Below are 13860 nucleotides of genomic sequence, written 5' to 3'. Positions count from 1 at the left end.
TCACTGTCTCCTGCGTTAGCGAGGTAGTGCAAAGATACAGATGAAAGAATGGCCCAACCCATCCACATACACATGTATATACATACACGACCGCACGCACATACACATGAATATACATTTCAACGTATACATATATGTACATAAACAGACATACATACATACATATGTACATAACTCATACTTGCTGCCTTATTCATTCCCGTCGCCACCCCGCCACACATGAAATGACATCCCTCTCCCCCCGCATGCGCGTGTGGTAGCGCTAGAAAAAGACAACAAAGCCATTTTCGTTCACACTCTGTCTCTAGCTGTCATGTACAATGCACCAAAATTACAGCACCCTTTCTACACCCAGGCCTCACAAAACATTCCATGGTTTACCCCAGACACTTCACATGCCCTGGCTCAATCCACTGACAGCACGTCGACCCCAGTATACCACATCGTTCCAATTCACTCTACTCCTTGCATGCCTTTCACCCTCCTGCATGTTCAGGCCCCGATCACTCAAAATCTTTTTCACTCCAGCCTTCCACCTCCAGTTTAGTCTCCCACTTCTCGTTCCCTCCACCTCTGACACATATATCCTCTTGGTCAATCTTTCCTCACTAATTCACTTCATGTGACCAAACCACTTTAATACACCCTCTTCTGCTCTCTCAACCACACTCTTTTTATCACCATACATCTCTCTTATCCTTTCATTACTTACTCGATCAAACCACCTCACACCACATATCGTCCTCAAACATCTCATTTCCAGCACATCCACCCTCCTCCAAACAACCCTATATACAGCCCATGCCTCACAACCATATAACATTGTTGGAACCACTATTCCTTCAAACATACCCATTTTTGCTTTCCGAGATAATGTTCTCGCCTTCCACACATTCTTCAATGCTCCCAGAACCTTCACCCCTTCCCCCACCCTGTGACTCACTTCCACTTCCATGGTTCCATCCGCTGCCAGATCCACTCCCAGATATCTAAAACACTTCATTTCCTCCAGTTTTTCTCCATTCAAACTTACCTCCCAACTGACTTGACCCTCAACCCTACTGTACCTAATAACTTTGCTCTTATTCACATTTACTCTCAGCTTTCTTCTTTCACACACTTTACCAAACTCAGTCACCAACTTCTACAGTTTCTCTCCCGAATCAGCCACCAGCACCGTATCATCAGCAAACAACAAGTGACTCACTTCCCAAGCTCTCTCATCCACAACAGACTGCATACTTGCCCCTCTCTCCAAAACTCTTGCATTCACCTTCCAACAACCCCATCCATAAACAAATTAAACAACCATGGAGACATCACGCACCCCTGCCGGAAACCGACATTCATTGGGAAACAATCACATTCCTCTCCTCCTACTCGTACACATGCCTTAAATCCTCAATAAAAGCTTTTCACTGCTTCTAGCAACTTCCCTCCCACACCCTATATTCTTAATACCTTCCATAGAGCATCTCTATCAACTCTATCATATGCCTTCTCCAGATCCATAAATGCTACATACAAATCCATTTGTTTTTCTAAGTATTTCTCACATACATTCTTCAAAGCAAACACCTGATCCACACATCCTCTACCACTTCTGACACCACACTGCTCTTCCCAAATCTGATTCTCTGTACATGCCTTCACCCTCTCGATCAATACCCTCCCATATAATTTCCCAGGAATACTCAACAATCTTATACCTCTGTAATTTGAACACTCACCCCTATCCTCTTTGCCTTTGTACAATGGCACTATGCATGCATTGAATATCTCACCAACCAGTCAACAACAGTCACCCCCTTTTCCAATACATTCCACAGCAATACCATCCAAACCTGTCACCTTGCCGGCTTTCATCTTCCGCAAAGCTTTCACTTCCTCTTCTATGTTTACCAAATCATTCTCCCTGACCCTCTCACTTCGCACACAATCTCGACCAAAACACCCTATATCTGACACTCTATCATCTAACACATTCAACAAACCTTCAAAATACTCACTCCATCTCCTTCTCACATCACCATTACTTGTTATTACCTCCCCATTAAGCCCCTTCACCGATGTTCCCATTTGTTCTCTTGTCTTACGCACTTTATTTACCTCTTTCCAAAACATCTTTTTACTCTCTCGAGAATTTAACGATACTCTCTCACCCTAACTCTCATTTGCCCTCTCTTTCACCTCTTGTACCTTTCTCTTGACCTCTTGCCTCTTTCTTTTATACATCTCCCAGTCATTAGCACTATTTCCCAGCAAGTTTGTCCAAATGCATCTCTCTTCTCTTTCACTAATAATCTTACTTCTTCATCCCACGACTCACTACCCTTTCATACTTCCTTGCCTTCATCCATTCCCGGTGCTATCCTACCCCCACAGGAAACAACATTGCTACCCCATGCTTCAGCAAGGTAGCACCAGAAAAACAGACAAAAAGGCCACATTCGTTCACACTCAGTCTCTAGCTGTCATGCGTAATGCACTTAAACCACAGCTCCCTATACACATCCAGGCCCCACAGACCTTTCCATGGTTTACCGAAGACATTTCACATGCCCTGGTCAGTTCATTGACAGTAAGTAGACCCTAGTAAACCACAATGTTCCAATTCACTCTATTCCTTGCACACCTCTTGCCCTTTTCATTTATTTCATAATTCTCAAACCTTGAATTAAGCTTCTAGCCATAAAGAATTTCATTTTGTATCATGTATGTAATTTGACAATATAGACATCTTAGTTACAAAATGGCCAATCATCATTCTGAATCATAATTCATTTTAGTACATGACAAGAAGCAAGGCTAAAGTCATAACATCAACATGAGGAATAAACACTATACAGATAACCCCCATTTGAGGAGTGTGAACACTGAGCAAAGGATTTGAATGAACATTTCATAACAGAATAAACTTTGACTCCAAAGACAGTGCATTCTCCCTTCATAACTGTTAAGTTTTCTCTTAAACTACTATAAAATCCATAATTATCATTAGGCATCATAATCACAATTCATCCTCATTGTCAGAGCAAAACAAATTACACACTTATGATTCATTTACTGCTATGAAAAACTGTGTATAAAATCTTAATCCCTAAGCATTACACTATGAACATGAAATATTTTCATAGCATCTCAACAAACTATAACAAAACTGTCTTATTTCTAAATTGTATTTATGAACACAAAATCTTTCATCTAAATGGAGTTCGTAAGATCTTAGTTGCATTCACAAAATCACCTGATTCTGCACACATTCATTCAATACAGTTTTACTTTCTTGTTTTATACTTGTTTGCATTTCCCATTTTCATGAGGTAGTGTCAGGAACCGATGAAATATAGGCCTCTTTCGCTCTCATGCATTCTCCTGCTGTCAACTAATCTATCTATAATATGGCCACACAAGATAAAGCAGTATGCATAATATCTCCCTGCATCATAAACAGCATACATAATGAAAGAACCATCCTGGAAATATGCTTACCTACTAGCACTGATCTTCCATAAAAGCACTATTAGAAATTTGAATATTTATCACAAGGATGATAAATTATCCATTCTAATCATAAAAGGAATGATTCTCATTCTGTAATCCCTTCAGGAATAAGACAAAATTTTCCCAAATGCCTAAAGAAAATGCTTGAAAAAAATACCATACTCTATTTTATCTGAACATTCATCATATGACTAACTATCATCTGCTATGTAACTGGTCTCCTGTCCAAGTATAAGTAGCTCTTTAACATTAGGTATATCTGGATCAAACACATCCTCTTTTGAATCAGTTGTGAAGCTGGTAAGGGATGAATCTTTATTATCTGAGTTTTCTTTCAACGGCTGGATCTTATTCATATACATGATGTCAGAAACGAAGTTCTTCTTTTCTGAGTTTCCATTAATCATGTCATTATAGTCTCCTGTTACCCGAGAAGCCTTAACCACAGCCTCATCAATATCTAGTAATGTGTATGTGGTTACACTTTGAACTCGTGACCTGATCAGAGGCCCCCATACAAACTTACAATCTAGCCATGTTCCACTGTGAATCCAGGTCACCAACAAGTCCATGTCTTGCATTAACTTGAATCTTTGCACGTTTGCAATCTGGAAGAAGAAATATTGGTATATGCATGCCATACTAAAAATGTTACAACAAAAGCACTCAGCAAAGTAAAGCCATTTTGTAAATTATCAGCAACACCTCTTGATCTTTATAGGTCTCCAAACAGTACAGATTTTAACTCTGCAAGTTCAGTCCAACAGGGAAGCTTAATGCAAAGATTTGCTAGTTTGGGAGATGTCAATTGGCTATGTGGGAAAAGCCAGTCATTACATTTGACCAAATATCCTGAGCTATGGTAATCCTTAGCAGCAGCAGGGAAATGATGGAAAAGACTGATGAAAGTGGAAAAGAAAGGTAAAGCAGGGGGAGAACAATTGAGGAAGGATAGAAGTAAGAATGGAGAACAGGAAAAATAAGTTAGATTAGAATAAAAAGAGGGGAAAAGATGGAAGGAGGGAAAGGTGTATGGTAAAAACTGGAAGGAAAGAAGTTGAAGAGATGAGGTACAGGTAGGCCATGTATAAAATTAGCCCCATTCATGTCATTCATTTTAATGCACTCTTTTAATTAAGAAATCTAGTTTCAAACTGTCATGATGATTAACTTTTAAGTTGCTAAAGTCATGAGGCTCTGACATTAATTTTAAATTGGGCACCAAGCAAACTACTTTGTGCCAAGGTGTGAAAGTAACATTTGTCAACCACTCAATACCAACCTCAAGTTTTCTTATGACATCATTGTGTATGTGTGAAGTACTGTCTCATTTGATTAAAATCATGACACTGCTGTGATCCAAAAAATCATTAAAAAAAAAAATGCCCAACAAGTGACAAGAGCGAGCCATGTACTAGTAACAAATCAAGAAAAAGCATCACATGCAGTGAAATTAAATGTTTTGGACCATTCAGATACCAGAGAAAGAGTAGTGGACATTGGAAGGATACTTGGCTTACCTCCCACAACCGTAAAAACAATACATGTTACTGTGAAAATGAATGCCAGGGGCTTTCAGCTTATCAAAAGAGCAATATCTATTTTAAGTGAGGATGATTCTAGGAGGGACTGCAGTTCTCAAGTTAAGCTGATAACTGATAACATTATTTGTCAAAGACATTTATCAGCACAAGAAGTGAAAGTTAGTCCAACTGTCTTTGGATAAATCCTTCAGAATCACAAAGAAGCAGGAAGAAAAACTAAAAAGTCTACAAATCCAGTTTCACCTACAGGTTCAAATGCAGTTTCATCTACAGATATCTGCACTGCAACTCGACACCCAACCTCAAATCTTTTCTGTAGGTAGGTTTCACAGCCATATCAAGTAAAAGTTCATGTGATCTATTCTGTCATATATACTAAAATAATGCAGGTCAAGAATCCAAAATCAAAAATCCTTGGGGAAAGAAGAGTTTTAAAATTAGGAATTTTTCGTGTTTTGGAATATCAGTATAATCACGGTAGCTAACACAGTAGGGTCCCGCACACACTGGTAATGATATTTAATATTAATCACCACCAATAAATGGTTTTCCAAACAGAGCTAAATTCTTCAATACCTCAAAACCAGCACCAAGTTAAAGCAATCCGAAATAAAACTAATTAATACATTTTGCTTGGATATTCTTTTCATCCCACAAGAAATCTCCCTTTTGTTTCATAGTGCCTTTTATTGAAATAGTTCTGTAGACCACTGATTTAAAGCATACGACACAAAAAGCTTTACTTCCTTCTCTGATCATGCCAAATCTCTCACTCCACCATGCTTCTTTCTTCATTCAAACGTTTTTGCTTTTCAACTGCTTGCCCAAAATTTGATACGGGCTAAAGTAGATATGAAGCAAATGTGTTTGTTTTTCAATGGCTTGCCCAAAATTTGAGACAGGCTAAAGAAGTAGATATGAAGCAAACTTTTATCTTAAGTTATAAAAAGAGAAGTGGACACTAATACAATCTATAAAACATGCTTCCAATCAATAAAAAATAAAATACATCATATGTTCAGCTACATACTTTATTCACACTGGTTTGTCAAATGTTAACTTATTATGATGCTGTAAGTAAATGTTCCTTTACAACAAATACAATAAGAATCATGAACAAAATGATCTACTGCTATCAGTTTCCTTTTATCATAGCCAAATAGTAATTCTGAGCCCGCACGGATTTTAGATTGTGCACAGAGCACAGACACATGCATGCTCAGTTGCAAAAGCCCTGTAAAAGGGGTTCTGGGGTTAGAAAATAAAGAAGGAAATAATCTACATTGCAAAATCATGTAAACATTACAGTAATATTATTCTTTTGGAACGTAAATTGCAGCGTGATGAAGGGAGGTGGGTTTGTCATCTCGGGGTTCCTGAGTAGTTATTAATCAATCAATATTTGGACACACAAGAAAAAAAATATATGATGATTAATTTGTGATGCCATTTTTGGTCATTGTCTTTTTCAAAACTGTTTTAGGTCTTATTAAATGTTCTTATACATACATTTGTTTGTGGATTATCATCTTATATATGGCAAATAGTAAACCTTTTAATAACCACCAATATGACGGACATTTTTTGAGGTATATGTTTAAGATATGTAAATCTATCTATCTATCTATTTTTCTATATCTCTGACACGTTCTCAACTGGAACTCCCTCAAGAGGGTGGCCATGACAATAAAGTTTCCTCAACTAGTGAACTCCAGAGCTGCTTCTTAGCATTTAGTCCCCCATCCTTAAAAAGCCACTTGCAGAGGGTAACTTTAGCTCAGTGTTTGCAGTGACTCCTAACTACTTCTACATAGCTTTCCTTTCTAATGTTCCTATTACTTCTACTTAATGCTCCTACTAAAATGATCCTACCTACCATTACTATCTATTGCTCCTACCATTCTGACAAAAGGCAAGGCTGGCATATGGTGCTCACCACAGGAAAATCTAAGAATGAGCTGAGTTAAGTGTTGTCAAGTGTTATGCATGACAAGGAGAGATTGCATGTTTGTGGACAGAATGCTGTAGTCCATGTGTGGATGAGGCAGAAAGAAAAGAGTTACCCAGGTTAAAGGAGTACAACTTGACAACCATTGAAGTGCTGGCTCACAACACAGCCATCACTAACCTTCCTTATACTCAGGTGGGGAGTACTGGTAATATATCTCCCAGGTTGTACACTACCCACCAACTACTAACTGTCAAATATGCAAACGTAATAAGTAATACGTAATACATAATATGTAAATGTAATAATGCACCGAAACCACAGCTCCCTTTCCACATCCAGGCTCCACACAACTTTCCATGGTTTACCCCAGACGCTTCACATGCCCTGGTTCAATCCAATGACAGCACGTCGACCCCAGTATACCACATCGTTCCAATTCACTCTATTCCTTGCCTGCCTTTCACCCTCCTGCATGTTCAGGCCCCGATCACTTAAAATCTTTTTCACTCCATCATTCCACCTTCAATTTGGTCTCCCACTTCTCCTCGTTCCCTCCACCTCTGACACATATATCCTCTTGGTCAATCTTTCCTCACTCATTCTCTCCATGTGACCAAACCATTTCAAAACACCCTCTTCTGCTCTCTCAACCACACTCTTTTTATTTCCACATATCTCTCTTACTCTTACATTACTTACTCGATCAAACCACCTCACACCACATATTGTCCTCAAACATCTCATTTCCAGCACATCCACCCTCCTGCGCACAACTCTATCCATAGCCAACGCCTCGCAGCCATACAACATTGTTGGAACCAATATTCCTTCAAACATACCCATTTTTGCTTTCCGAGATAATGTTCTCGACTTCCAAACATTCTTCAAGGCTCCCAGAATTTTCGCCCCCTCCCCCCACCCTATGATTCACTTCTGCTTCCATGGTTCCATCCGTTGCCAGATCCACTCCCAGATATCTAAAACACTTTACTTCCTCCAGTTTTTCTTCATTCAAACTTACCTCCCAACTGACTTGACTCTCAACCCTACTGTACCTAATAACCTTGCTCTTATTCACATTTACTCTTAACTTTCTTCTTTCACACACTTTACCAAACTCAGTCACCAGCCTCTGCAGTTTCTCACATGAATCAGCCACCAGCGCTGTATCATCAGCGAACAACAACTGACTCACTTCCCAAGCTCTCTCATCGACAACAGACTGCATACTTGCCCCTCTTTCCAAAACTCTTGCATTCACCTCCCTAACAACCCCATCCATAAACAAATTAAACAACCATGGAGACATCACACACCCCTGCCACAAACCTACATTCACTGAGAACCAATCACTTTCCTACACGTACACATGCCTTACATCCTCGATAAAAACCCTTCACTGCTTCTAACAACTCGCCTCCCACACCATATATTCTTAATACCTTCCACAGAGCATCTTTATCAACTATATCATATGCCTTCTCCAGATCCATAAATGCTACACACAAATCCATCCGCTTTTCTAAGTATTTCTCACATACATTCTTCGAAGCAAACACCTGATCCACACATCCTCTACCACTTCTGAAACCACACTGCTCTTCCCCAATCTGATGCTCTGTACATGCCTTCACCCTCTCAATCAATATCCTCCCATATAATTTCCCAGGAATACTCAACAAACTTATACCTCTGTAATTTGAGCACTCACTCTTATCCTCTTTGCCTTTGTACAATGGCACTATGCAAGCATTCCGCCAATCCTCAGGCACCTCACCATGAATCATACATATGTTAAATAACCTTACCAACCAGTCAACAATACAGTAAACACCGTAAATGTTTATGTTTATTCTCCCTTTTGTGAGGCTGTTTTTGGTCTCACTTTGGTTCTACATGCACTCAGTTGTATATGACTGTTCTACAATAAAATATACACCTAACAGTAAATATCATAACAACATAACCATTATACAAAGGAATATAAAGGAATTCAGACAGCACTAAATCACTGGGCACTTTCAAGTCTGTTTGTGATACTGGAAGATATAAGAAACTCACACAGTGGATTGGTGAAAGTTAAAAGATCTGAAAATAATTCCAAAAGAAAAACCTGTAACTTGTCAGCATGACTAAAGAGGTGTAAATAATGCAAGTCAAAGACGAAGTGAAATATTTATCAAGTCTATTCTTAAGCATATCAATAGTGCTGCTTCCAATCACTGTCACTGGCAAATCATTCAATATGTTGAAGAAAATGTATTTTGCCTCATTCAAGGTAAAAACATTTGCACATGAGTCTGTATCCATTACTGTGAGTGAAGTTGAAGATTCAAGTCTTAAATATCTTGACAGATCAAGATTATCAAAGCCTTAGATAATTCTGAATACTTGCATAAAATTATCTCTAAGCCTTAAATTTCCTGAGTTAAATAGATTCAATTAATCTGCTCTCACAGAATCTGTTTCTCAGCCTAGGAATCATCTTGGTAGCTCAATGTTGCACTCTCCATTCCACTGATGTCTTTTTTAAGGTCTGGTGACCAAAACTGAACACAATATTCAAGGTGGGAATAAACCAATGAATTATAAAGAGTAAAGAGGATTTCCCTGGACTTAAATTTAATGGCCCTACTGATGAATCCAAGAAATTTGTTCATTTGTTCCACTGCTTGTGCACTGCTTACTCGGTTTCAGGTCAACAAAAATTATTTTGCACGTATTTTTTCTCATTTACTATCTACATTTCAACAGTATTCATACTGTAGCTTGTTACTGCTACCAACAGGTAAAACTTTGTACTTATCTGCATTCAAATTCATTTGCCACCTATGAGCCCAGTCCATCAGTTTGTCCATGTCAGTCTGAAGATGTGAATGATCAAGTTTTATTTGTAGATTTATTTCCCACCTTGTATCATCAGTGAATTTCGATATCTTGCAATGCAGCCCATCATAATTAACATATGAGAAAAACAAATGGTCCTAAGCCTACTCCTTGTGACACTCCACTTTTTATGTCTAACCATTCTGATGCCTGACCATTTATCACAAATCTTTGTTTACAGCCAGTCAGCCAACTTCCTATTCACTAAAGTACAGCCTCATCAGTGCCATGTGACTTAATTTTTGCAGGTAACCTTTGATGCAGAACATAATCAAATTCTTTTTTAAAATCCAGATAGATGACATCAACTGCTTTACTTTCATCATGCATGTTGATCATATCATAAAAGAAATCAAGTAGGTTTGTCAGACATGAGTGATTCTGTGGAAAGCTAAGGTGAGAATCGTTTATCAAGTGGTGGCACCCTATATGGTTCACACTTCTATCTCAAAAGATGATTTCCATAAGTTTTCCACCTACAGACGTTAAGCTAACTGGACAATTATATCTGGGCTACCTATCTCAAATTTTACCTCTTTCATTGTCTTTGGATAAAACTTCTCAGGGCCTATTCTTTTATCTACTTTCATTATGTTCATTGCTGAAAGTATGTCTTCATCTTTTACATCAGTTTATTGAAGAACATTTTCCTCTCTTATCAATGAAACTGGATTCTGGACATGGGTTGTGTTTTTGATCATAAATACTGGTGCAAAAGAGTCATTTATGATTTTTGCTATGTTTTCACTTTCTTAACCAAGTCACCATTTTCTATAATTAATGGACTAATTGACTGGACAATGACTCTCTCCCATCTAACATAACTGCAAAACTCCTTAGGCCTATTTTCAGCAACTTATGCTTCATACTGAGGTTTACTTTATGTCTCTTACTTTCTCTGCACAAATTTGTATAACTTACTCTAACACGCTAATTATTGGTCTCTCTACATTTTTAGACAACAGACACTTTCTTATATCACAAAATATAATATAAATAAATGAATAAATATATTCATTATTCATTTATTATACTTAGTCACTGTCTCCTGTGTTAGCAAGGTAGTGCAGGGAAACAGACAAAAGATTGCCCCAACACACCAAATACACATGGATATACATAAATGCCAACACACACAAATATATACATACCTATACATTTCAATGCATAAATATATATACATACACAGACATATACATATATACATATGAACATATTCGTACATGCTGCCTTCATCCATTCCCGTTGCCACCCTGTCACACATGATATGGCACCCCCTCCCATGCGCATGCACGAAGAAGTGCTAGGAAAAGACAACAAAGGCCACATTTGTTCACACTCAGTCTCTAGCTGTCATGTGTAATGCACTGAAACAACAGCTCCTTTTCCACATCCAGGCCCCACAAAACTTTCCATGGTTTAACCCAGATGCTTCACCTGCCCTGGTTCATGCACTGACAGCACGTCGGCTCCGGTATACCACATCGCTCAAATTCACTCTATTCCTTGCACGCCTTTTATCCTCCTGCATGTTCAGGCCCCAGTCGCTCAAAATTATTTTCACTCCATTCTTCCACCTCCTATTTGGTCTCTCACTTCTCCTTGTTCCCTCCACCTCCGACACATATATCGTCTTTATCAATCTTTCCTCACTCATTCTCTCCAAGTGACCAAACCATCTCAAAACACCCTCTTCTGCTCTCTCAACCACACTCTTTTTATTATCACACATCTCTCTTACCCTTTCATTACTTATTTGACCAAACCACCTCACACCACATACTGTCCTCAAACATCTCATTTCCAACACATCCACCCTCCTCCGCACAACCCTATCTATAGCCCATGCCTCACAGCCATATAACATTGTTGGAGCCACTATTCCTTCAAACATACCCATTTTTGCTCTACGAGATAACGTTGTCACCTTCCACACATTCATCAACACTCCCAGAACCTTCGACCCCTCCTCCACCCTGTGACTCACTTCTGCTTCCATGGATCCATCCACTCTTAAATCCACTTCCAGATACTGAGAAACTTCACTTCCTCCAGTTTTTCTCCATTCAAACTTACCTACCAGTTAACTTGTCCCTCAACCCTATGAACCTAATAACCTTGCTCTTATTCATATGTACTCTCAGCTTTCTTCTTTCACACACTTTATTAAACTCAGTCACCAACTTCTGCAGTTTCTCACCCAAATCAGCTACCAGCGTTGTATCATCAGCGAACAACAATTGACTAACTCCCCAAGCCCTCTCATCCACAAGACTGCATCCTTGCCCCTCTTTCCAAAGCTCTTGCATTGACCATCCCTAAAAACCCCATCCAAAAACAAATTAAACAACCATGGAGACATTACGCACCCCCTACCCCAAACCGACATTCAATGGGAACCAATCACTTTCCTCTCTTCCAACTTGTACACATGCCTTACATCCTTGATAAAAACGTTTCACTGCTTCTATCAATACCTTCCACAAAGCATCTCTATCAATTCTATCATACGCCTTCTCCAAATCTAGAAATACTACATACAAATCCATCTGTGTTCTACGTATTTCTCACGTACATTCTTCAAAGCAAACACCTGATCCACACATCCTCTACCACTTCTGAAACCACTTCTGAAATCTGATGCTCTGCATATGCCTTTACCCTCTCAATCAATACCCTCCCACATAATTTCTCAGGAATACTCAATAAACTTATACCTCTGTAATTTGAGCACTCACCTTTATCCCCTATGCCTTTGTACAATGGCACTATGCATGCATTCCACCATTCCTCAGGCACTTCACCATGAACCTTACATACACTGAATATCCTTACCAACCAGTCAACAACACAGTCATCCCCCTTTTTTTTTTATAATTCCACAACAATACCATCCGAACCCACCGCCTTGCTGCCTTTCATCTTCCACAAAGCTTTCACTACCTCTTCTCTGTTTACCAAACCATTCTCCCAGACCCTCTCACTTCACACACCACCTCAACCAAAACACCCTATATCTGCCACTCTATCATCTAACACATTCAACAAACCTTCAAAATACTCACTCCATCTCCTTCTCACTTCACCACTACTTGTTTTTACCTCCCATCAGCCCCTTCACCGATGTTCCCATTTGTTCTCTTGTCTTACGCACTTTATTTACCTCTTTCCAAAACATGTTTTTTACTTTATATATTATACCTAGTCGCTGACTCCCGCGTTAGCAAGGTAGCGCAAGGAAACAGACGAAAGAATAGCCCTACCTACCCACATACACATATATATCAATAAATGCCCACACTCGCACATATATATACCTATATATCAATAAATGCCCACACTCGCACATATATATACCTATACATTTCAATGTATACATACGTAGACATATACATATATACACATGTAAATATTCAAACTTGCTGCCTTCATCCATATATACCAGGAGAGACTGAGTGCAGAATGGAAAAAGGTGAGAGCAAAGGACGTAGGGGGAGTGGGGGAGAAATGGGATACATTTAGGGAAGCAGTGATGGCTTGCGCAAAAGATACTTGTGGCATGAGAAGCGTGGGAGGTGGGTAGATTAGAAAGGGTAGTGAGTGGTACGATGAAGAAGTAAGGTTATTAGTGAAAGAGAAGAGAGAGGCACTTGGATGATTTTTGCAGGGAAACAGTGCAAAGGACTGGGAGATGTATAAAAGAAAGAGGCAGGAAGTCAAGAAAAGGTGTAAGAGGTGAAAAAGAGAGCAAATGAGAGTTGGGGTGAGAGAGTATCATTAAATATTAGGGAGAACAAAAAAATGTTTTCGAAGGAGGTAAATAAAAAGCGTAAGACAGGAGAACAAATGAGAACATCGGTGAAGGGGGCTAATGGGGAGGTAATAACAAGTACTAGTGATGTGAAAAGGAGACTGAGTGAGTACTTTGAAGGTTTGTTGCATGTGTTAGATGATAGAGTGGCAGATATAGGGTGT

The 13860-nt window shown here is 39.1% G+C and overlaps 1 protein-coding gene across 4 annotated transcripts in view; it reads right to left on the bottom strand.

Annotated features, from left to right (window-relative positions):
- Positions 1 to 504: 504 nt before the first annotated feature.
- LOC139756501 (uncharacterized) overlaps positions 505 to 13860 on the bottom strand; it is a 192685-nt gene continuing 179329 nt past the window's right edge. For 3 of the 4 annotated variants that reach the window (XM_071675945.1, XM_071675944.1, XM_071675943.1), the window contains one exon: positions 505 to 4112. In XM_071675945.1, the coding sequence (XP_071532046.1) occupies positions 3696 to 4112 (417 nt within the window). In that variant the 3' untranslated portion in view covers positions 505 to 3695. Of the gene's footprint in view, positions 4113 to 5369; positions 6283 to 13860 lie in introns of those variants that run through there. The other variant, XM_071675948.1, reaches the window with a different exon arrangement.

Source organism: Panulirus ornatus, chromosome 22, assembly GCF_036320965.1.
Source record: "Panulirus ornatus isolate Po-2019 chromosome 22, ASM3632096v1, whole genome shotgun sequence".
Classification (NCBI taxonomy): Eukaryota; Metazoa; Arthropoda; class Malacostraca; order Decapoda; family Palinuridae; genus Panulirus; species Panulirus ornatus.
The sequence above is the reverse complement of the archived record's forward strand: the minus strand, read 5'-3'. Positions and strand labels throughout refer to the sequence as shown.